Here is a 25,087-nt window from a genome sequence, read left to right as displayed (position 1 = left end):
GAAACTATGCCAGGCCTTCCGTGCCCCAAGGTATCACTGGTTGTAATCAGGTCCCTTAACTTTTGGGTCATTGGGGTCTCTCCCTGTGCTCACCACAATAACAGACAGACAGATACACACACACACACACACACACACAAACACACACTAGCTGTGTGGCTCTGGCCAAGTCACTTAACCTCTGTTTGCCTTAAACCACTGGAGAAGGAAATGGAAAACCACTCCAGTATCTTTCCAGGAAAACCCCATGGACAGCACTGGCATGCTATGATTCATGGCTCATGAAGAGTCAGACACAACTGAACAAATGAACAACAAATATTTACACTACCAACTAAACATCATAAAAATCTTTGAACAGATTTCTTTGGAAATCTCATCCTTCCTCTATTTGCCATATATCAATATAATCTGAAAGTCCAAAATATTTTTAATTGCTGTGTTAAGGCGGCTAGAAAAGCTTATCCGATACGGAGATAAAGGCTTCAAAGCCCATTTGAGTCATCCCTACTCTCTGGAACAAATGAACACTCCAGTAATCGGGGATTGTAAAAGCAGGAGTTTCTACAGAAATCTTTCAAGATACCTGCCCAAAGTGTATAAACTTCTTGAAGGTTGGAGTCTTCTCTGTGTGTGTGTGTGCGCGCGCGCACGTGCGCATATTTTTTTTTAATTAGCTTTGTGATTTTATAAATGGAAAGTGCTCCAGTTGAGGAACTCTCTTTACCAATGTTGATCAGCATCTTCTGGGCAACCTGTAGCCTTGGAGAGTTGCCTGGAGACCTGAGAGTGACCCAGTCAGAGTCACAGAGGGAACATGTGACAGAAGTTGAACCTGAACCCAGGTCTTCCTGGTTCTAAGGTCAGCTCTCCACACACTACACTACATTACACTGCACACAGCTGATGGGAAATAAAAGTTTTTTGAATGAATTTGAGTTTGAGGTTTGTAGGGCTAGGAGAGGCAAGGGGGAGATCTGCCCAGCAACCTAACAAAATATCTGCAGAATAAAAGTAGGCAAAAGCATAGGCTTCCCTCCCTTCTTGGCAGACCAGCTTACTGTACTTTTTGATCTTTATCCTATGTCACTCTGATACACATATATATGTGCTTTAAGGGTTGAGGGAGACTTCCTTTATTGGCTGCCCTCATAAGCCAACCCCTACAAGGCTATCCTAGACACAGGATAAGGACATCCCAGACATGAGGAGGCCCCATTTGAGTGTTGGTAAATTTAGTGATAGTCACTTTTTAAAAAATTATGTTCCTTGAGAAGGGAGATAAGAGGATGAGAAAATATCTTATGCCTCTCATTTCTAATTATGCAAAAAATGCTTTGAATTCCCTTCGTTCACACTCTTCTCCTCATTTCCTTTTTTATTTCTCTTATTCCTTTTTAAAGTTTGTTGAGTAAAATAATTTAATTAAGTAATCCCTGAATTGTGAGTTTAAAAGAGAGCTAAATTTGCCTTCAGGGTTTTTGGGCAATAGGGAGCTCTTGGATAAAGGAACTCTATTTCTACCACAGCAGATCAGTACCTGCTCTGCAATTTACAGTTGTAGAGAAATGCTTGGGGCATCAGGAAGTATATCTCCATGCCCAGGATCCCAGCACCAGGATGTATCTGAGCCTGGCCTCAATCTCCACCTTGACTCCAAGGCCAGCTATCTCTCCATTATGTCAAGTTTGCCTTCATCACACAAAAAGCCTTTGGAAAAGGCTGATCCTCTGAGATGGCATCTTTTGCTCATCTGTCTCTATTCTTTTTTTTTATTCTGGGTAGCATCATCATTATTATCAAATCCCATTTACATGTAGCATTTCCTAGTGCCAGGCACTGTGCTAAAGTGCTTTACAATGATCTCATTTGATCCTTGCAGCAATCCTGGGAGGTAGATGGAGGTATTGGTGTCCTCATTTTAGAGATCAGAAAGTTGAGGCAGTTAGACTTGCCTAGGGTCACACAGCTAATCAGTGTCTGAGACTGGATTTGAATTTAGGTCTTCCCAACTCCAGACTCAGCACCCTATCCACTGTACCACCTAGATGCCCCCATTAAACTCATCCATCCAAACTCCGTACGATGGGACGGCAGACTGGCAAAAGTCAAGGGAAGTAGGGAACGAGGGAAGTCATTATGAGGAGAGCAAGAGGAAAGAAATACTGCTTGAGACTTACCATTTGGGCCTGGTTCATGAATTGGATAGTTTTCCTAAAGGAAAAAAAATACAACATATTCAGCGTCCATTGTCATGAGGGGATTAGTAATAATGACAACCAATATTGAGGCGTTCTACTTGCATCTGGTCCTCACCACAACCCTGTGAGCTAGAAATGGTCATTATCCCCATTTTAGAGATTTGGAAGTTGAGGCTCAGAGACCGATCATAGAGCCAGTAAAAGTCCAAGGGGGGATCTGAACAAGCATTTTCCTGATTCCAAATTCAACGTCCTACCTACTCTACCACACTGCCTCTTCTGCTATCATGAACAATTTTTTCCATGTTTCTGGCTAAGATTAGTGGTACAATGGAAAGAAGGCTAGGTTTGAATCCTCAATCTGACACTTAGCTGAGTGACCTTGGGCTTTATTCCCTTTCTTTGAAAAACAGAGATAGTTAGACTGATCTTTAGATATCCTTCTCAGTTTGTGAGCACATAATCCCATCTGTGTGGCCTTGGCTTAATCACTTACTCTCTGGGTCTCAGTTTCCTCATCTGTAAAAAGAAGGGATCGGATTAGAAGACTTTTGAAGACCCATCTGGCTCTAAATCTATGAGATACTATTCTCACTAAAGCATTTCTTTCCGTGAGAGGCAGGCAGCTCTCAAGATGACATTACTATTGGATGGGTGCCCGATGTGTTCAAATGTCATACCGCACAAGTATGATGTGATGATTCAAAGTCTTTCCCGGGGGGATACAGTAGCAACACTCTGGTTTCCTGAATAATGGAACAATTGGCCTATAAATAACATCGACAGCAGGCTCATTAAGTTTTCAGGCAACCCCAAGATGGTGACATCAGTGTCACTAGTTCCTGGAATTGCAGACAGGATAGAGGTAGAGCCCTACAGAGGGCTACCCCTGCTCCCTTGCCACCTGGAGAAGTGCCAACTCAACCACAGAGGAGAAAACACCTAGATAGTTCTCTGGGGCAGTCCAGCCCCGGTTGTAGGGACAGGCACAGGAGGGGCTGATGAGGGAAGAAGTTCCAAATACCAATCTCTCTTACACCCACTTCTGCAAATTGCCTGGGGCTCAAGGGAACCAGGTAAGTGCACCCGTTTTCTCTGTTCACCTCCCCCAAACTCCCTTCTCCCTCTCACAACTCCCCAGATTTCAGCTATCTCTGGCAGGAACAATCCTTGGGATTGTCCCAGGGTCTTTTTCAGCCCAGGCTTCCTTCCTTTAGGAAAAACATACATTCCTAGACATAGTCAAGCATTTATTTGTTTGGTCTCTGTAATCAATTCCAAGGGCACCTTCTCTCTAGAACAGAAATAAAAATGGAAAAAGGATCAGACTCCACTATCTACCTCAGTCAGTCAACTGGCATTTATTAAGTGCCTAGTATGTGCCAGGCACTGTGCTAAACCCTGGGGATTAAAAAAATGGGGAAAAACAGTAACAGAGGTCTCTACTCTCAGGAGCTCAGAGTCTAATGGAGGATACAACGTGTAAATAACTAAATACAAACAAGATACACACAGGATAAAGTGGGAGCGGTCTCAAAGGAAGATACAAAGAAGATTAAGACTGGGAAAGGCTTCCTGCTTTAACACCCTTGTAGATTAGTGCATGTGGGTAGATAGCTAATGTTTATCCACCCCTTATCTCCCAGAATATCCAGGCCACACTTCAGCATCTGAAACTTTAAAGGAAGTTTTAGGATTTTTGGCCACCTTAGTGAACTAGGGTAATAATGATTCCCATTTATAGAATGTTTAAAAAGATTTGGGAGGCAACCTGAAGTAGCAGAGACCTGGCCTCTAACTAGGAAGACAAGTCCCATCTCTAACACACACGAGCCTATGCCTATTAGTTAACCTCCTCTGCAGCCATCTGCATTGGCAGAAGTTCCTCCCCTATAGAGCTTGGTCCTTTCAATTAGTTCAAATAAAAAATTCCCTGAAGTGGTCTCACATATTTGAATTCTCACTATTTGAAGTTATAATTATGTAAAACATGGTCATTCGTTACAACCCATTGGAAATAGGAAGTGTGAATTGTGCGCACTAAAACTGAAACCTAGCTATACCAATGACATCACAGGTCTGGTCCCTGTCCTTTAAGGTTTATACAGGGTTTCCTTGCTAACAATCCAATCAATTGACATGAATTTATCAAACACCAGGCAGTATGCTAGACTTAGAGATACAAATATGAATAACAAAACCATCCCTGTTCTCAATGGGGGAGGCAGGTCTGGGGGCTAGGGGTACAGGGGAGGGGAGGGAATGCAAAGAGAAAACTGACAATCAGAAAGGTTAAGTGACTCACCTGTGGTTCACTCATTTTTTTCCAGTCATATTTGACTCTTTGTGACCATATTTGGGGTTTTCTTGGCAAAGATATTAGATTGGTTGACCATTTCCTTCTCCAGTTCATTTTATAGATGAGGAAAACTGAGGCAAACAGCGTTAAGTGATTTGTCCAGGGTCATATAGCTTTGTAATAGCAAGTAAAGTGGGACTTTTTGTTGTTTTTTGTTTTGGTAGGCTTCTCAGCACTAAGGCAGTCAAGGGCCTTTGATTCAATCAAGAGTCTTTGATTGAATCAGGGGTCTTTGATGACCTGCTTGATGACCTCATGAGAAAGCTTAGGTCACATGGGTTTGAGTTGCATAGTTGTGATGCCCTCTGACCCTGAAGAAGTGTATATATACTCTGAAGTTAGCATTTTGCTTGGGGCTCACTCACTGGAAGAATATCATGTGATTTGACCAGACGAGACTCTGGGTAGCCATTGGAGGCCCCTGCCTTTAAAAACCCAGATGTTGGTGCTTCTCTCTCTAGTAACTATGTATGTAATGTCTTGGACAGACGGCTAGAAGCTTGTCTGCTGATTTGTGTTATATTGCTCTATTTATATAATTTCTGCTTGTAATTTCTGTTTGCATTTTCTCTGAAGTTCAGGGTGCTGATTTTTTCTCCTGAATTAAGTGAGATTGTAAACCCTTTAAAGTTGCTTTCCTTAGAAAAGCAGATCAAAGAACCTGTGCTAGCAGGTGTACTGGTGTTATTGGTCTTACACAGCCACAGTAGCAGCAAGTAGCATTGTTGTTACAAGCTTGTAAGTGTCTGAGACTGGATTTGAACTCATGAAGATGAGTTTTCCTGATTTCAAGCCCAGTGCTCTGTCTACTATACCATCTGCCTGCCCTGAACCTGTGGTAGAACAGCTAGTAAAGGTCCAAGTAAGATGTGAGCCCAGATATTCTGATCTCAAGACCAGTGCTCACTTCACTACAACTTACTATGATCAGAGCTACTCTAGAGTCTGTAGGTTGCCTGTGTTGTTTATTTTCCCTTTCCCATAAGGTCTTGAAATTACTGGTAATTGAAAGCAAAAGGGAAAAATGGAGGAGCCAAAGTGTCCATTTTACAAACACTTGAAGAAATACCTAAGAAGTACTCTCCTTTGGGGCAGAAATCAGAGAGGGCAACCATATATAACCTCACGCAAATCTCACAGCCATAGAGCCATCAATCAATTAACAAATAATCATTTAGTAGTTACTTACTATGTGCCAGGCACTGTGCTAAGTGCTGAAGATACAAACAAAAAGCAAAAACTATTATTCTGCCCTTGAGGAGCTTACATTCTAAGTCAGGAGAAAATAGCCAAGTAAGTACATAAAAGATAGATACAGAGCAGATTAGAGAGATGGAAGCTAATCCTTGTAGGATAAAGCACTATAGCTGGGGAAGAACAGGAATGGGGGGAGGGAGAAGGGGAAAGAGACAAGGAAATCCCTGAACTAGGATTCTAAGAAGCAAAGAAATGAGGAGGAAGAGCATTATCAATCTAGGGGGCAGTCAGGACAGAGAGAGAGAGAGAGAGAGAGAGAGAGAGAGAGAGAGAGAGAGAGAGAGAAGATGGAAGGAGAATCTTGGGAAGAGGAAGTGCCAGTTCCATTTAATTAAAATTCAATTAAAAGAAACCTAGCTCACAATTCAGAGCCTACGAGCCTCACGTACTCAGTACAATAGATGTCACTGACACCTTACCTGTGACAGTGGCTACTCTTGTAAAGCTCTTTTGAGCTGGATGAAATCATGTAACTTCAGATGAATCATGTAACAAAGGATTATGGTCTTCACTTCTAACCATGAAAATGCAAGCCACCTTACAGGCAGTGGTGGGCTCTCCCCACAAAATGTATGCAGGTCATACCTTTAAATTTAATCTGCATTAGTAACACTTTATTACTTTCTTAAGTATAGACAATAATTAATAAATTAAGTCCTGCTTTGTAGCATTTGCTCATTTCCAAAGTGTAAATACTCTATACTGAATATTTAACCATCAGCTCTAAAGAACCACTATGAGCTGGCTCTAGCCAGGGCCCCTCTCTCAGGGCAGGGACTGATTTTGTTTGTGTATTCCTAAGACTTGTGGCTTTGCCAGCTGTAGGTGCTTAATAGATGCTTGTTGAATTGAAACAAATTTTAAGGTTGCTCAAAAGAGGGAGAAGTATATTTGAAAAAGAATGAAATGTTAAAGAAAAGAGCATCAGTAAAATGTTTTTTTTTTTAAATTTAGGGTTGAAAAGGATCTTATAATCTCTTTAAGAGGTCATCTAATCCAGCCCACTCATCTTACACAGGAAGAAATAGAAACTTCAATTTTAGAAGACAGATGATAAGATTCAGAGCTGAAGTCACCTCAGTCTAACTCCCTCATTTTACAGATAAGGCAACTAAGTGCATTTAAATATATACTATTCATACATACACGTGTATACTTATATATATATAAGTGAGTATATATATATATGTATATATATATATATACACACACACACACACACACATATATATGGTATGTACACACGTGTGTATGTATATGTATGCATGTGTATGTTCATATAAATTTACTTAAGAGCACTTCCTTTAAATAGTCCACATTCCTTGAATGCAGGCAAAGAATCCAACTGTGAGATATTGTTGTCCACAAGACTCAGTAAGCAGTCCCCAGGTTGCCTTCTGTACCAGAAGTACTTGGGGAATCAGACTGTAGGAAGCTGGACCTTTGCTTTCTAACTAAAACAATCGGAGAAAGCCTGCATTGTAAAGAAGCACAATGTTTGCTCGGTGCTCTGCCCGTTCCAAAGATGCGACAGTACCTCTTCATGGACACTAGAGGGTACTGTGCTGATAGCCAGCTGGTTTTCCCTGTTACTAGATAAGACCTTGAGAGATAAAAAACCAATATTAACAAAAGGGCGGCAGGCTGCCTCATCCCCGTGGAGCCCTGAGAACTTCTCTGGGGCCTTCCGTTACTGTTACAACACAGTTACTGCTTCCCATCTCAGTAACAGACATGTCTGAAGTTGCAGTCCCAAAGAAACTAGCATGAAATTAGTTTACAATGCTTATAATTACTGAAATTAATATTACTTTCACTAATTAAAGAAATTCGTTTACAGTGGTTGTAGGCTCTACTTTTTGCTAGGATAATCTTAGGATCACAGAATGTTAGAGACGGGAGGAATTATGAAGATCCAATAGATAAGGAAACTGAGGACCAGAGAGGAGAGTCGTAATAAGTGATGGTGGGAGATGTGACAGCCAGGTGGTGAAGTAGATAGAGCACCAGGCCTAAAGTCAGGAAGACCTGAGTTCGAATCCGACCTCAGATATTTACTAGCTGTATGACCCTGAAAAAGTCACTTCACTGTTTGCCTCAGTTTCTTTATCCATAAAATGAGTTAAAGAAGAAAATGGCCAACCACTGCATTATCTCTGCAAAGAAAACCCCAAGGGGGGTCACAAAGAGTCAGAAACATCTGAACAACAAACTGCTAACTCCAAATCCAGCATGCATTCCAAGCAAAGGAGGAAAAGCTTACATATATACACAATGCCTGTGTGTATGCATTCAAACATGTCTAATCACATATCTACATGGTTGTACATACATACATACGTGTGCATATACATAGATGTATAAATGCGCATCTATATATATATATATATATATCCACACACGAACATTTATTAAGCACCTACTATGTGTCAGGCACTAAAGCTACATTTTGGGGTTATGAAGACAAAAGTAAAAGTCTCTCCCCTCAAGAAGCTTACATTCTATCAGAGGAGACAACCTATACATATATGGTATTTATAAAATAAACGCAAGGTGATTGCGCATGGGCGCTAATAGCAGGAAAGGATCAGGGATGGCCTCATGTACAAGGCTGCTCTTGAATGAGACTAGGGAGTCAGGTGAAGAAGGACTGTATTCCAGGTGTGGGAGATGTCCAGCCCAGAGATATGAAGATGGGGAAGGGGGAAGGTGCTGAAAGAAAGCCAGTCTGACTGGGCTGCAAAGTATAGGAAGGTGAGTAATGTGTAACAAGGCAGGAAAGGTAGGTTGGGGACAAATTATGAAGGTCTTTAAATGCCAAACAAGGTCTTTTGTATTTTATTGTAGAGCAAGAATTCTTGATCTGCAATCTGGTGAAATCTACGGACTCTGTCTCAGAATGTTTTTAAATAACTCAAGGAAATGCTAAATTTTGGTTAGATGTTAGTAAAAGTACCTATGAAATTTGTTTTTTTCTATTCAAATTCACAAACCTCTTGAAATCTATCCATAGACCCTTTGGGAGTCCATGGACTCCAGATTAAGAACTCCTGTTCTAAAAGTGATGGGAAGCCACTGAAATTCATTGAGACAGAAATCAACATGGTCCGATCTGCATTTTAGGAAAATCACTTTGGCAGTTGTGTTGAGATGAATTAAGAGTAGGAAGAGATGAGTCAGAGCCACCAATTAGAAGACCATTACAGCAGTGTAGGCAAAAGGTAATATGGTGGTACATGATATAATCATGCTTTGGGGCATGGTAAAATATCACTATAAACACTGGCCTAAGTGGTCCTCAATCATTCTATTACTAAATCTGGTTGCTGTTCTTTAAAATAGAAAAAAAATGGGGAAAAAATTTTCCTTTACATATCACTTTAGTACAATAAATATATGATCCGGTAAAGATAAAAAATAGCAGGCGCTGGGCTAAACAGTTCATATTTTAAAATGCTATTACAATTTTAAGAGAGAATAGCATATCTGGTTTTTCATTTGTGGTTCTTCACTGGCCAAATTCCTCTATTTGATGCTTTTCCTTCCTGGTCTATTCCTGAAATATTCCTGCGGTAATGTGCTTCCATCTGTCCAGATGCTGTACAAAACCTCTCAGCTCAGCTATGACAGACCGAGCTTTCATTTTGCCTCCCAAGTCTCATGTCTCCATTAGGTCAGAAAGTTTTCTGAAGCTCAATCAGGCCTATTAATGAGATCTGGAGGCTGCAAATTTCTCATCTCTAAGGAATGTTAGATATTAGTGAAGGGCTAAACAGATGTTTAACAACTGTACTCGTTATCCCATAAAAGCAGATTAGTCTGAATTGTTCCCTTGAAAACACAGGTTACATGTAGTCCTATCTATCTTCTTTCCTTAAGGTCATCTGTGGATACAAATAAAAAACCTTCTTCCAATTTCCTTAGCAATGAGAGCTTGGTTTTCTCCTTATGAAGTAAATGTCACCCCTCAAGTTTCCTGACTCTGCCTAGAGGCAAAGCCCATTTTCTGGCACTGAAATCCACCCACAACAATGATCTGAAGATTCCTTTCAAAGTGTGGGCTGACCTAAAACGTTTTAAAAATAACTTAGCAACCAGTATGTATTCAAGCTTGAACAATGACTGTTTCAGACTCCAAGCTTTGTTCCTGGTATTTCAAATCAAAATGCTGCAAGGCAATTTATCCTACGCCACATTTCAAGGTCGGACAATATTAATGAATATAATGTAATGTAAAACATCCATAAAGCTTTTCTAAAAGCTACCTCTTAAAATATTGCTGTGGAATTGCAATGCAAACAGATAGTCACCTCGGTATCCATGAGAAACAAGCTGCTTAAAACTATCACCAGTGATGGGGTCGCTTCTATTTCTATTATACTATAGGTTCTTGGGGCGGCTAGGTGGCGATAGAGGAGGGAAAGAGTGCCAAGCCAGGAGTCAGAAAGACCTGAGTTCAAATCCAGCCTCAGCCAAGTCCCTAGGCAAGTCACTTAACCCATTTGCCTCAGTTTCCTCATCTATAAAATGAGCTGGAAAAAGAAATGGCAAACCACTCCAGGACCTTTGCCAAGAAAACCCCAAATGGGGTCACAAAGAGTAGGACATGACTGAAAACAACTCAACAACAATCCTCCGGGCACACGCAACTTGTGTTTTTAAGTTGCGTATTAAGTTTAATACAGTAATTCTAGGAGGCAGCTAGATGGCACAGTGGATACAGTGCCAGGTCTGAAGTCAGGAAGGCTCATACTCCTGGTTCAAATCAGGCCGCAGAATTTATTAGCTGTGTGACCCTGGGCAAGTCACTTAACCCTGTTTACCTCAGTTTCCTCATCTGTAAAATGAGCTGGAGAAGGCAAACCATTCCAGTATCTTTGCTAAGGAAACCCCAAATGGATTCACAAAGAATCAGACAAAACTGAAAAAAAAAAAAAACTGAACCAACAATAAATAGGTTCTTATGGTGATCTATAATGCCTATAGACCACTTCTCAGAATAATGTTTTTAAATGCACAAAATAAATTACATAGGATCACAATTATATAGAAATGCAATTATCAAAATGTTTTTTTAAAAACAAATAAACAGACCCCCTGAAATCTATGCATGGACCCCTTGGGGTTCTGTGGCCCCAGGTTAAGAACTCCTGTGTTATACCTATTCTAACTTGCAGACTTCCATCTACCTCTTGCCTGGCAACAGCCTTCAAATTGGCCTCCAGACCAGTCTCTCCCCAGCTGCCAAACTGATATTCCTAAAGCATCAAAAGTCATAGATGCAAAGTTCAAAGGAACCTTAAAAGGACATTTAATTGAACCCCCTAGTTTTACAGAGGAGAAAACTGAGGCTCAGGGAGTTCAAGTGACTTGTCCAAGGAGATACAGGTAGCAAGTAGCCATGTCATTCCTGCCAACCTTTAAAGAGTTCAGTCTAAAAAAAAAAGACAACAGAATTAGGTCACTGCACGTTCATTTTCAAGTGGAGCATGCATGCGGAGCTGCAGTCAAAACGGAGCTCCCTTTGAGGTTAGGGTGCAGTTTATATACCCTTTCAACAGAGAATGATGTCACTCCATTATTATTTCACTCCTGGACAGAGAAATTATCTCCAAACCAGACCAGCCCTAGTTTTACCAGACCACTCCCACCCTTGGACCATCTAGACAAAAGAATCTGTCTCCACCCAAGCTTGAATAGAACACAAAGGGCTTCCCAATTTTAGATCCTTGAAGACTTGGGGGGGGTGGGGAGGGGAGCTGACCAGGATAAGAAGAGTCACTGCAATCTCACTATCAGTAACGTCCTGAAGAAAAATTGAACTTAAAGTTAGGACTTTGGAAGAAGGGGGGGAGCTCTGAATCTCCAAGAAATTGGTTATTAATAATCATTTTCACACTCCTTTGCCCAAGAATCTCCACTGGCTGCTAGGCAAGGTTGGAGAGAGGGATCACCGGTGTAAAGGCTGAAGAGATGTCAAGGTGACAGAGTTGAGCAAAGGCCACTGGATTTGGCAACTAAGAAATAAATAGTAGCTTTGGAGAGAGCAATTTCAGTGGAATGATAAATAGAAAGAAAAAGCACAAAGCAATCAAAAACAAATGTCGCCAAATTATAAAGACTAAACTTGGCCCCAAAGAAGAGATAATGAGAAGACACTTCTCATTCCTTCTTTTCATGGGTGCGAAATATTGCATCCAATCTCAAATTTTTTCTAATATATTTATCTTAATGAATTTTTTCTCTTCCTACTCTTAAAAATTCTTTTTTGTTGTAACAGGTAGCTCCTCTGGAAGGCAGAAGGATGGGGGGGGGGGGGAATTTGGCAATGCAAAACCAAAAGATATTAATACAAGTTTTTTTTTTTTTAAAAAGTTCTAGTGGGCCCCCCACTTGCCTCTAGCATCAAATGATACTAACTCCCCTTTTTGTCATTTAAAACCTGCTTGCAGTCTGGCTCTGTTGTGGTCTAGAAGTGCTGGGAACCCCAAAATGCAAAGGTACAGGGCCACAGGTCTCTGCCTCCAAAGAATTCAAAAAAGGGAAAGACCCTCTGTCCTTGAACTGTCCCACAGATTTCAGGAGTCCAGGTTCACCTGGGGCATCCAGCTGTTCCAGCCTTCCCCATCAAAGACATTACTTTCCCCTCTCCGCCCCCCCCCCCCAAGAGGCAATGTTCCTAGTACATAGTATCCTATCTACATCCTTCAAACAGGCTGTCCTCCATCACTGGACCACTCTTGTTCCTCATTCCCATATTCGAGAACCCCAAGTTCTCTTCCAAGCTGACCTTAAGTGTCACTTCATTCTTGACTCCCAGCATCATCAATGAAGTTCCTCCCCACCCCAAATTCCAAATACACATTTTGTATTTATTTTGTATATATTGTGAATTTACTTATCAGCGAACAAGTCACAGCCTACCAGTAGAATGTAAACTCCATGAGGGCAGAAACTACTTGTTTTTTAGTCTCAGCACAGAGTCCAGCACGTAGTGAGGCTAGAATACTTGTTGACTGACTAAGCCATAATAGCCCATAGCCTCTCACAGTGGCAACATTAGTAGTTATCATTGCAAGGTAAGATTTGTAGTCAACAAGTATTTAGTAATCACCTACTATGTACCAGGCACTGCGATGAGCACCGGGGAATCAAAGAAAGGCAAAGGTCAGTCCCTGATCTCAAGGAGCTCACAGGCTAATGAGGGAAACAATATGCAAACTATGTACAAACAGCTACACTGCAGACAGTCTCAAAGAGAAGACACTGAAATTAAGGAGGCTTGGGAAAGGCTTCTTGTAGAAGGTGAGATTTTAACTAAAGTCCAAAGGAAACTAGGAATCAGCATGCCAGGAGGTGGAGGTGAGGAGGGAGAGAAGTTCCAGATGAGGGTCCAATGTCCTTTGGAATTAGCATAGTAAACCGAGCATTTTGACAAACAATGGATACGTATTTCCCCAACAACAGGAAGTGAAACAAACAAAAGGAGAAGCATTTTCACAATTGAACTTTTTAGATTCTATTGGCTTTTCAGACAGTCTGAACTCACAAATTCACAACAACCCTATACCTGAAATCCTATCTGAGGCTTCTGCTTGGTTGGTTTTGTTGGGAATCTGATTGAGGCAAAGGGCTGGGTATGGTGTCCTTCGCTGCTCATACCACAACCTGGAAGAAATTGGTTTTTTCCCCTTTCTTGGGGGAATGAAAAGAAAATGTTAAATCTCTAGAGATCTCCAGTATCAAGTCTAGGCTCATTGTGAAATTAATCAATAGAACCACTGGACTCAGTGGTGCAAGCATAATCCTATTACATATTAGTGGTTATTCTTTGAAATTCTAATCCCATGGTCCAGTGGAGGGTCCAGCAGAGGACAAGGCTGCCAGCCAAGTGAAATTCTAATCCCACGGTCCAGTGGAGAGTCCAGCAGAAGGCAAGGCTGCCAGTCGAGTGAAGAAGTTATATCCTAAACTGAGGCACAGTTACTACATAATTCTGACCTCCCTCTCCAAAAACTACTTTAGCAATAAAACATACAAGTGCAAGTAATTAAGTAAATACAACTACATCATTATTTTGGATTTTTCTAAAATAAATTTGCTTTACTTTTAAAAAAAATTTTGATGCTTTTTTTGTTGTTACATTCATTTCTGAATATAGCTCTTCTTCCCCTATCAAGAGACATCCCTTGTAACAAAACAGTGCGGTGGGGGGGGGGGGGGGGAGGGAGGAGGAAAACCAACAAACTATATACTGTCAACCATTACTGAATTTGTTCTAAGAAAAACAAAATTAGGCTGCATGTGCATGTTTATTTCTCTCAAAGCTGGAGGAATATGCATATAGAGATATGTATGGGAGTTCAAAGGGGACCTTATAGCTTCAGAGTAATTCCCCCTTACCCCTCCTTCCTTTCCTTGCTCAGGATGCCTGTGTCAGCCAAACTTATAGTCTCCATATGTGTTAACCATAATATGAGAAAGGAATTTCTTAATTGGATACAATAAGATAAGAGATGTCAAGGTGTCAAATGAAATTATAGATCCAGAATGTCTGTGTTTCTTCTTTCATTAACATTAGATAATATAACGTAAGAAAAATCCCATTATTCAAGATAGTGTCCGGTTCAAGGCACCCTGCCCTGGACAATCATAAACAGAAGAATGCTCCTGATCAGCTTCATCCGGCCTTGTAGGTGCTGACACAGGAAGGGGCATTTTAGGTTCACTCAGAGAGCAAAGCAAAGCGTGTCTGTTATGGCAGAGCATGCAAGGCATTATGATAGGTTAAGCTCAGAGCCGGCCAAAAATATCTTTCTCCTGATTGGACAATCCATGTTTTAGGCCTTTCTCAAGTCTTGGGGGGCTCAAAATGGTTCACAATACATTGTTCCATGCTCACAGTCCCCGCCTTCTGCAATGAAGGAAAGGTGCAACAGTTCTGTTATCTTAAAGATTAACTACATTATTTTCCTCCTGGTTTAAAAAAAATCAGATAATCTATTAAACATTCCAAAAGCAGTTGCCTTAGTCACAAACCAAGAATCAAAGTTGAGAGTCAGAGGTAGCCTTAGGAATCATCACAGGAGTGGGGAACCTGGGGCCTCAAAGCCACATATAGCCTTCTAGGCCCTTGGGTGCAGACTTTTATCAAGGAGATTGGTTTTATGAAGTTTGGATTCAGTCAAAGGGTGGTACTTGAGGTCATGGGTTCCCCACCCCTGAATGCAGTCCCTATTTGCAGGTAAGGAAACAGAGGCCCAGGGAGAAATAATTTGCCCCAGGAGCACAACCAGTTCTAGAACCAAAGTCTGACTGAAATTCCAATACACTTTCCACTAAACCATTCTGTTTCCTGTCACTTAATCTAAATGAACCTCAGCTTCCTTATTTGTAAAATGGGGATAATAATATTTGCATTAATGACGGACCTCAAGGGGTTGTTAGGAAGGAAAGTGCTTTCCTAAACCTTAAAACACTACATAAATATGAGTTATTATTACCTGCTGTGTGACTTCAAGTAATTCTTACAACTTCTTATCTATAAAACAGGGAAAATAACTACACCACATACTGGTTATTATATGGGTCACAATGAAACAATATACACAAACTGCTTTGTAACCATGAAGTGTACATATAACTTCTGTTTAAATGAGATAAAACATATCTCTAATTAGGACAGTGTACATAAAGGACTTTGTAATCATAAAGGATAAATATAAACTGCTAATGATTTTTATTTATATCAATCACGAACTCTAAAACTGCTCCTTTTTAATTTAAGCTGGACTGCTGGTTATAAAACCAAAGCTGATGATGGAGATCCCAAGCCCAGTGGACGGCAGAGGCCATCTGATCCAATGTCCTTATCTGACAGACAAGAAAACTAAGGGCAAGAGAGGTTAAATGATGGGTCCAAGATCATATAGGTCAGGGCTGTCCAAAATGCGGCTGCAGTGAGATTTATGTGGCCCACCTACAAGCATAGAAATTTACATAAAATTGCTTTAGTAAATGAAGCTGAGCTATGCAGAGCTCTCACTAAAAAGGTAAATCAAAATATATTGTCTATTGTTTCAATAAAAACCTAAGGTTGGACAGCCCTGATACAGGTAATAGAGGTATCTAAGGCGGATTGAAACTTATATCCTCTGACCCCAGAACCAGTGTTTGCCTCTGCATGGGTGTTTAATAATAGCCTTTCCATGGTATTCAGTACCTGAAAGTAGAGGGCAGATTTTCTACATTCCTTGGTATCATATGCCCGCAGGCTCCCATCTCTCAATTATGTTACAATCTGCTCTTCGTGTATGCTAAGAACTGTTCTTCTTTACAGCAAGAAGAAGGGATGCAGGGAGTCTGAAAAGGAGGCACCTACTATGTACTAGGCACTGTACTAGTAAGCACTTTACAACTATTATCTTATTTGACCCTCAAAACAACCCTGGGAATTAGGTGCTATTATCATCCCCATGCAGAAGTTAAGTTATTTGCCTGGGGTCACCCAGCTGTTAACTGTCTAAAGCTGGATTTGAACTCAGATATTCCTGACTCCAGTCTCATCCCTCTATGTCCACTGCCACCTAGCTGTCTTGGACTGAACCCAAGAAAGGGTTTTAGTGTGAACGTCTAGAGACTTCTAGTGTGAAAACTCCTCAGGCAACATATAGGCTTAAGAAGTTGTCCTGGGCACAGAGAAGTTAATCTACTTGCCGTGGTCACAGAGTTGTTTCAGGTGTAGAACTTGAACCTAGGCCTTTCTGATTCCAAAATCAGTCCTTTATCTCACCATCCCAAGTTGCTTCTCCTTCCTAAGGATGTAGCATTAAAAACAGTTTCCTGTGGAGGTTAGCTAAGCCCACATCCATACTCCTCCATCGTCATAACGACTTCCAAATTTCCCACAAAAATAGGCAGAATCATATTTCTAGCAATCGAATAACACAGTTAGGATAGACCCAGGTTGCTCCTGTAATCAAACCTAGTTAAAAATCTCCCCTTCCTGGGGCAGCTAGGTGGCGCAATGAATAAAGCACCAGCCCTGGAGTCAGGCGGACCTGAGTTCAAATCCAGCCTCAGACACTTGACACACTTACTAGCAGCGTGCCCTTGGGAAAGTCACTTAACCCCAATTGCCCTGCCTTCTCCCCTCCAAAAAAAAAAATCTCCCTTTCCCTAAATACCATTTGAATGTAGAGGCCATTCACTACATTAAATTTGTGGTTGGACACTTAGATTTACATGTTCATTCACTTTAAATGCTTGGACCTTGTTTCTACATCGTCTATGTTTTTAGACTTAAATAAAATGTCAATAAACCCACTGGGCTCAGTGTTCCTCACTGTTTCTTTTACAACTTAGTCTACTTAAATGGAATTTTAAGGATGGCCTCCTCTATGCCAACACATTTTCAATGATAAGAAATCTTGCTATTTCCCTACATACTTGCCTCCTCATGCATCGATTTAGCCTTTTTTTCCTCAGCTCCCCTACCCTTTCCTTTTCAGTGAAATCATTATTTGCTTGAAAAACAAGTGACAGTCACTATCTCCCACTCCAGGAATTTTCAGGGGCTGTCCCTGTTCCTGGAATGCTCTCCCTCTTCATCTCCACCCCCTGATTTCCCTCAGCTAAAATCCCACCTTCTACAGGAAGCCTTTCCTTATCCCACTAAACTGTAGTGCCTTCTCTCTGTTGCTTATTTCCATTTTATCCTGTCTATAACTGCTTTATACATAGTTGTTTACATATATTGTCTCTCCCATTACACTATCCCTATCACCATCACTCAGAAACTTCTCCTTTAAGGTTAACATAATCTACATCTACCACCCAGTCAAAATCCTAATAACTATTATTTGTCTACAGACCTCTCCCAGGACACCCCCCCCCCTTCCCTCCTCAATTAATTCAATACCTGGCTCACAATCTTTATCTCCTCCCCAATGCCTAACCTAATACTAGGGGACTTCAACATACCTATTAATACTCCCTCAAACACCTCACCACCTTCAAACCTCCCAGGTCTGTAAGACTATGCCTAAATGTACCATCTCCATGTTCATAAAATCTGAAATTCTCTTCTCTTACCCAATGTCTACTAGATTTCTACCTCTTAATCTACTTTCCAATACCAAACCCTACTCTGTCCACACTATGACCTCCAATCTCTTGACCCCTCAATTCTCTCCTATCTATCATACCTGTATTAGCCACACTTTTTTCTTTTCCCCAACCTGACCTCTTTAGGTGAACCAGTTCATTTCTATATTGTCTTCTTCTCTCTTATTGTATCAATTATTACATCCTGCCAAACCTCAGCCTTGGGTCACTTCCATTCATCCACAGCCTTCATTCCTACACGTGCTACTGAATGAAGGTAATGAAATTCACGCGATTATCCTGACTGGGTCCCCTACAAATTTATGTTATATCATCTCAACCGGGCACTCACTGAGACGCTTCCAAACCTTTTCATCCCTTTTCAAGTGTCCCAAAGCTCCTCCACCCCCACCCTCTCATCTGAGAACTATGGAGGAAACGGATAAAACCTGTGTGCTGTGATTTGGGGGAAAACATCTTCCTCCCCCCTCCCCCGCCCCCCAAAAAAGGTAGTCTTAGAGATCAAAGAAAGGTAGCTACAGAGTCATGTAAACAGACAGACTGTATTTTATTCAGCAAGACAAGCCTATACATTTTATCTTCTTCAAGACAAAACAGATATTAAAGATAAAATAGATATTCTGATGAGCTTGATTAGAGACAAGCTTTATCTCCAGCCCCATACCAAGATGGTCTGATGAGACTAACTACAGGGAAAAAACCCCACCACAACAGGCATGACCTTAGGCCACTCAAGAGACAAGGTGAACAAACTATAATACAAGCTTAAGGCATTCTCAGGCAAACCACCTGCCACTTCGTTCCTATTATTCAACCTCCCAAATAAGGAAAGTAGCTAAGCAGCTTCACCTGATAAGTTCCTTTTGCCACATGTAATGTGGCCCTAAAGCCATATAAAGCCCTACATATATGTGTATCTCCCTTTTTTCTGCAGATCTGCTAGCTACCTGGCAATGGCCCATCAGCTGACAATAATTAAACTTTTAATCTTATCTTCTATCCTTGCCTTTGAATTTATTGCTGTGGTTGTTTTGCTGTTGTTCAGGTGTTTTTCAGTTGACCTCCAGTCAAATGGACCAAGGTGAGGAAGAATTACTCTGCTGGAGGATCTTGGGATCTTTGAGGAATACCACATATTTTACTGAAAAGAAACTGAGGATATTCTCTGCGAGATACATTTTCTCCCCTTCTCTGTAGCTCACATCCCCCCTGATGCCTTCCACCACCTTTTTCACCTGTCTCACAAGACGAAGCAGTGCTTCTACTTGCTAAGACCAACTCCTTTACCTACACAAGCAATCCCATTCTATCCCACCTCCTCCAGCAAACTGTCTCCTCTATTTCTCTAATGTATCTATAATTCGCTAACTTATCCCTCTAACGTATCACATCTTCAATCTCCCCTTGTCCAGCAGCTGCTTCTATCCTGCTAACAAGTATGCCCGTCTCCCTATCCTCAAAAAATCCAAAGTCACCAATGATATCTTAGATCCAACTGCCTTTTCTCAACCCTCATCCTTCTCATCCTCTCTGTAACCTTTTTGTCCCTCTTCTCCTTGATACTCTCTTCTCTCAAAAACTCCGAGAAGGCTGTCTTCAATAAACATCTCCACTTTCTCGCCTCTTACTCTGTTCGCTCTTGACTCTACAATCTGGCTACCAACCTCACTGTTCAACATGTCTTGTCTGAAACTGAACTCTCCCCCCAAACTTCTCCCCCTTCCAAACCTCACTGTTACTGTCAAGGGCATAGCTGTCCCTCGGGCTTGAAACCTAGTTGTCATCCTTGTCTATCTTTCACATCCTAAATCCAATCTGTTGCCAAGTCCTGTCAATTCTACCCTTGTCACATCTCTACAATAAAATGTCTTCTCTGATACTGCTACCACCCTGGTACAGGCCCTTGTCTCTTTGAGCCTGGACTACTGAAATAACCTGCCGATTGGTCTGCCCGCAGCAAATCTCTCCCCACTCCCATCCATCTTCAACTCAGCTATCAAAGTGATCTTTCTAAAGCAAAGGTCTGGCTATGTAACCCCTCACTCAATAAAGTCCAGTGGCTCCCTATCATCCTGTGGATCAAATACAAAATCCTATTTTATGTTCGAAACTCTAGCCCCACCACCACCACCCACCTTCCCATTCTTCTTACATCTCATACTTCCATCCCACATGTACTCTTCATTCCAGCGATATTGGACTTGCTGTCCTTGCCACAAGACCTTCATCTTCCAATTTCAGACACTTTCACTGGCTGTCTTTATGCCTGGAATTTTCTCCCTCTTCATTTCTGCCTTCTGGCTTCCCTGGCATCCTTGAAGTCTTGGCTTAAATCCTGCCTCCTACAGGAAGCCTTCCCCAATCTCTCTTAATTCTAGTGCCTTTCCTCTGTTGATTATTTCCTTATTTTATCCTGTACATAGCTTGTCTGTACATAGTTGTTTGCATATCATCTTCCCTATTAGATTGTGAGCTCTCCAAGGGCAAGGACTGTCGTTTGCTTTTGTATCCCCAATGTTTAGCACAGTGCTTGACACATAGTAGGCACTTAGTAAATGTTTGCCAATTTGGGCTAGAGACAATCAGCTTTGGTGGCAACTAGGTGGCACAGTAGGCCCGGAGTTCAAATACAGCCTCAAATACTTACTGTGTGACCCCGGGCAAGTCACTTAACCTCTGTTTGCCTCAGTTTCCTCAACTGTAAAATGGAGATAAAAATAGCACCTACGGCCCGGGGACGTCATGAGGATCAAATAAGATAATATTTGCAAAGTGCTTAGCACAGTGCCCGACACACAGTAGGTGGTATACAGGAGGCAGCTATTGTGCTAGGCACTTTTATAAATATTAACTCATTTTAGATATATAAATGTTAGCCACTATTGTTGTCATTATCATTATGATTATTATTATTTCACTGGCTATAGAGACCTTTGCTAAGGTAGAGGGGAAATTCATCTATAACTCATAGCCTTAGACAGTAGCCTGGGGCATTGAGAGATTAAGTGATTTCCTAGTTAACATATATCAATAACCAGAGTCAAAACTTCGACTGTCCGGATTCCCAAGGCCAGCCCTAGGCTATCAGGTGAGAATGTCTCTCAAAAAAAAGGAGAGAAAAAAGACTATTGTTTAAAATCTCTCCTAAGTCTAAGATTTTCTTACAGCTGTAAAGACAGCCACCAGCCTGTGATTTTATTGGTGTAGGAACTCCTCCCACCTACAGATAACGATCTTACAGCCTTAGAGAAGTTCTACATTATAGGTTAAAAAGACTTCTCCAATGGAATGCAACCTCTGTTTGTAAAGTGGGGACTGCCTGCATCTATTTCATTTTTTGCCCACCTACTCCAGGGTTTTGCCCCTGCCTATCCTTCCTACTTTGGCCCTGCAGCCTTCTTCCTTCATACAGAAGGGGAAACAAACTGGGCTAACTTCTAACTTGTGGTTTTTGTTTACAACACTGGCCTTGATCTTCTGCTTTTATCTCTTCTCCGGGTCTCATTTGTAAATTCCCTTTTTTCCTGTGTTTCATAGTCAACTCGTGCTCTGGGAGCAGAGGATTCCAGAGCTAGACAGAAGCTTAAGAGATTATCTAATCCAACTCACTTGTTTTTACAGATGAAGAAACAGGGCCCAAGAGATGATTCGAGTCTCCCAAAAGTCACACGGGCAATAACACGGGAAAGATCCAAACTCAGGCCTGATTCGCAAATCCAGCCTTTCTTTCACTACTTCTCATTAAAAAGTCAGGCACTCCATGAAATGTTGGTTTCTAAATTTTGCATAGCCAAACGCTCCCTCATAACTGTAAGGAATTCCTGTTGAGACCAGTGCCCAGGGTTAGGTAGCCGCTGTACCTAGTGGGAGGACTCTATTCAGGTCTTCCAGACTTACAAGGTGGCCTGTCCCTCCTATGTTTAAATACAAATGCGCATCCCAGAATTGTGTTCCACACAACCCATCCTCACATTCCCTTTTTGCCTGTTGCTTTGTTCTGGCAGAAGAGTGCCACAAGTAACCATAGTGGTACTAGTCTCTGCCTGCAGAGATGAAGGACTTTTGGGCGGGGAGTAGAGGAGGGAAGGAGATATAAGTGAATGTTAAACTCTCCTTCTTGAGAAGGAGTACCAGATCTGTGTTTTCTTTCACAACTTGACTAATATGGAAATGTTTTGCATGACTGAACACATTTAACCTATATTAAATTGCGTGCCTTCTCAATGAGGGTGGAGGGGAAGGAAGAAGGGAGGGAGAGAATTTGAAGCTTGAAATTTTAAAAAATGAATGTTAAAAATTGTTTTTACATGTAATAGGGGAAAAATAAAATATTAAATAAAAACATTATTATCAGGGAGAATATAGTACCTGAGATTCTGAGCTAGAAGGAAATTTAAAAGGCCCTAAGATAGCCCAACTCCTCAATCTTATAAATGAGGAAACAGAGGCACAGAGATGTATAATGACTTGCCCAAGTTCTAAGGTGAAACTGAATCTAAGTCTTCCTGATTCCAAGTCCAATGCTCTATTCACCATACCACAATGCATCTGCCACAAGGCTGAGATGGCAGGGTGCTGGATACCATGGGTCAATGATGACGGCTGTGAATTCAGTGCAGGACTAGTTTGGCCACTTACCCTGGAACACTGATTTCTCCCTATCCCAGTATCTCAGGGAACATCTCTCTATTTAAAAATCATAAAATAGCAGGCTGTTAGAACTGCAAATGGCCTTAGAGATCAATGAGTTCAGACTCACTGAGGAAACTGAGGCCCAAGAAGAGCTTATCTGGGGTTTAAGGGTAACAAACTCTTAAATTCTTCTTTAAAGTCAAAATATGAATATTATTTTCAAAGGCACAAAGGGAAAATATCCCCATGATATGGTGGGGCAGTGTGACATAGTCAAAGAAGCCCTTAGCTAACACCTGGGATCACTGCCTGGAATGACACTTACTAACTAGAGACCACTGTCTCTTGATCTTGTTTCAATGAGTTTAGGCTGTGGGAAAAGGGCTTTGTAAACCTTGAAGTGCTAGAAAAACATGAGTAATTCTTATTATGGGATGGAGAATCTTCTCTTCTGCTTTAACTGACTTTGCCAGACTTGAGCAACCTGGGCAAGGGTATGGATGCAGCAGTGAAGGGAGGACTGGCCAAAGTCCAGCTGACTTGGCAGTTGCTTGACCTTTAGTCCCCGGGGCAGAAAACAAAGGTGGCTAGGAGTTTGGTAGAATGAAATAGGCCAACAGGGCAAATACCTAGTTTGCAAGCCAAGCACCTGGGGGGAGGGAATGAGAATGAGCAAAAGGAAAACATTCATTGGAAAGTGCCAAGAGAAATGGAAAAAGGCAAAAGTCCAAAGAGAAGGGAATAATGAAGGATGGAAAGAAGATATAGAACTGGCTGTAGAGGGAAGCGACCAGTGGATAAGGAGCCAGAATGGGGGTCTTGTGCAGGATATGCAGACAGAAGGAAATAATCAGTCCAGAGTTCAGAGAAGGATGGGCCAGGGATCTCAGGAATAGCCTAGTTTGTTTTTCCTTGGTACCACTTTTGAGGGATGCAAATGTCAAGGCTAGAAAATGCACTCACAGTTGGCATGAAGGAGAATGGCTCTGCACCCCATTTTCCCAGCCCTAACGGCCTTAAATCCGAAGTTGAGTGTACCTAAACTGAGGGGGATTGAGGGAATACTTCTGGGCTGAATTGGGCATTTGGCGGAGGGGAGCGCGCTGGGGATGGATCAGAGGCAGGAGTGGAGAGTCTGAATCTGGCAGGGAAATGTTTTCGGTGAAAGCTAAGGGACCTGTGCTGGGCCGAAGGGTGTTAAGGAGAGGAAGCTCAGGGATCAAAGGAAGCGGGCTCCCCACCACCACCTCCCTTCTTGCTTTACCAGGCGCAGATCTCCGGGTCCGTGCACCACCACAGAAAGGTTATCAGTGTTTCCCGCCGCCATGTCGCCAACTGCCAATCTGGGGTCTGGGGCTCGTGACTGCAGAGGGCCGGTTCCCTCTACGAAACAGCCAGAAGCCAGAATCCTAGATAAGGTGCGGGAGGAGGGCTCCGGTCCGTACGCTAGACAACGTGGGGCGGGGCTCCCCTCCGCTTAGGCGGAGGGCGGGGAGAGGGCGGGGTGGTTCTCCTCTCCGCTCCAATGGGAGGTCCTGCTATGGGGAGGTTCGCTGTTTGCATGTTGTCTCTACTATTAGACTGTAAGCTCCTTGAGGATAGGAATCGTGGGGTTTTTTTCATTTATTTGCTTTAAACATTCATTATTTTTTTAAAATTTTAAGTTCTAAATTCTCTCCCTCCCTCTCATTCTCATTCCTTTCCTCCCCACTCATTCAGAAAGTAGGTTCTATGATATCAATTAAACATGTGAAGTCATACAAAACATTTACATATTTGCCATTTTGCAAAAAAAAAAAAAGCAAGAAAAACGAAGAAAGTGAAAAAAGTATCCTTCAATTTGCACTCAGCTCATTCGTTCTCTCTCTGGATGTGGATAGCATTTTTCATCATGGGTCTTTTGGAATTGTCTTGGATTTCTGTATTAAATTAAAGTAGCTAGGTCTTTCACAGTTGATCATCATTACGATATTGCTGATATTGTGTTCAGTGTCCTCCTGGTTCCGCTCCTTTCACTTTGCATGAGTTCATAGAAGTCTTCCCAGGTTTTCTGAAACTACCCTGATCATCATTTCTTATAGCACAATAATATTCCATCACAATCATATGCCACAACATGTTCAGCCACTCTCATAGCTCCTCAATTTCTAAATCTTTGCTATCACAAAATGAGATGCTATATTTTTGTAGCTGTGGGTTCTTCCCCTTTTTTATTGTCCCTTTGGGATACAGACCTAGTAGTGGTATTACTGAGTTAAAGGGTAACCACAGTTTTATAATCTGGCAAGTGGTGGGTGCTTAATAAATGTTTATTGATTAAGAGTTAGCATGCTGTGCTTACCCTTTAATCCAACAATACTCCAGAAGAATTCTGGAATTGGAAATTGAGGAGATGTCCAACAATTGGGGAATCGCTGAACAAGTTGTGGTATATGAATGTAATGGAATACTATTGTGCTATGAGAAATGATGAATTTCAGAATGGATTTCTTAAGAAGCTCACATTAGAAAA

At 41.6% G+C, this 25,087-nt stretch overlaps 1 protein-coding gene across 1 annotated transcript in view; it reads right to left on the bottom strand.

Moving 5' to 3' along the window:
- SORD (sorbitol dehydrogenase) overlaps window positions 1-25,087 on the bottom strand; it is a 68,026-nt gene that overhangs the window by 28,350 nt on the left and 14,589 nt on the right. Inside the window, 2 exon segments of the mRNA XM_036736694.1 lie at window positions 2,181-2,214; window positions 23,840-24,110. Coding sequence (XP_036592589.1) covers window positions 2,181-2,214; window positions 23,840-24,110 — 305 coding nt within the window.

Source organism: Trichosurus vulpecula, chromosome 8, assembly GCF_011100635.1.
Source record: "Trichosurus vulpecula isolate mTriVul1 chromosome 8, mTriVul1.pri, whole genome shotgun sequence".
Lineage (NCBI taxonomy): Eukaryota > Metazoa > Chordata > Mammalia > Diprotodontia > Phalangeridae > Trichosurus > Trichosurus vulpecula.
Note: the sequence above shows the minus strand (reverse complement) of the source record. Positions and strands in the feature narration are given on the sequence as shown.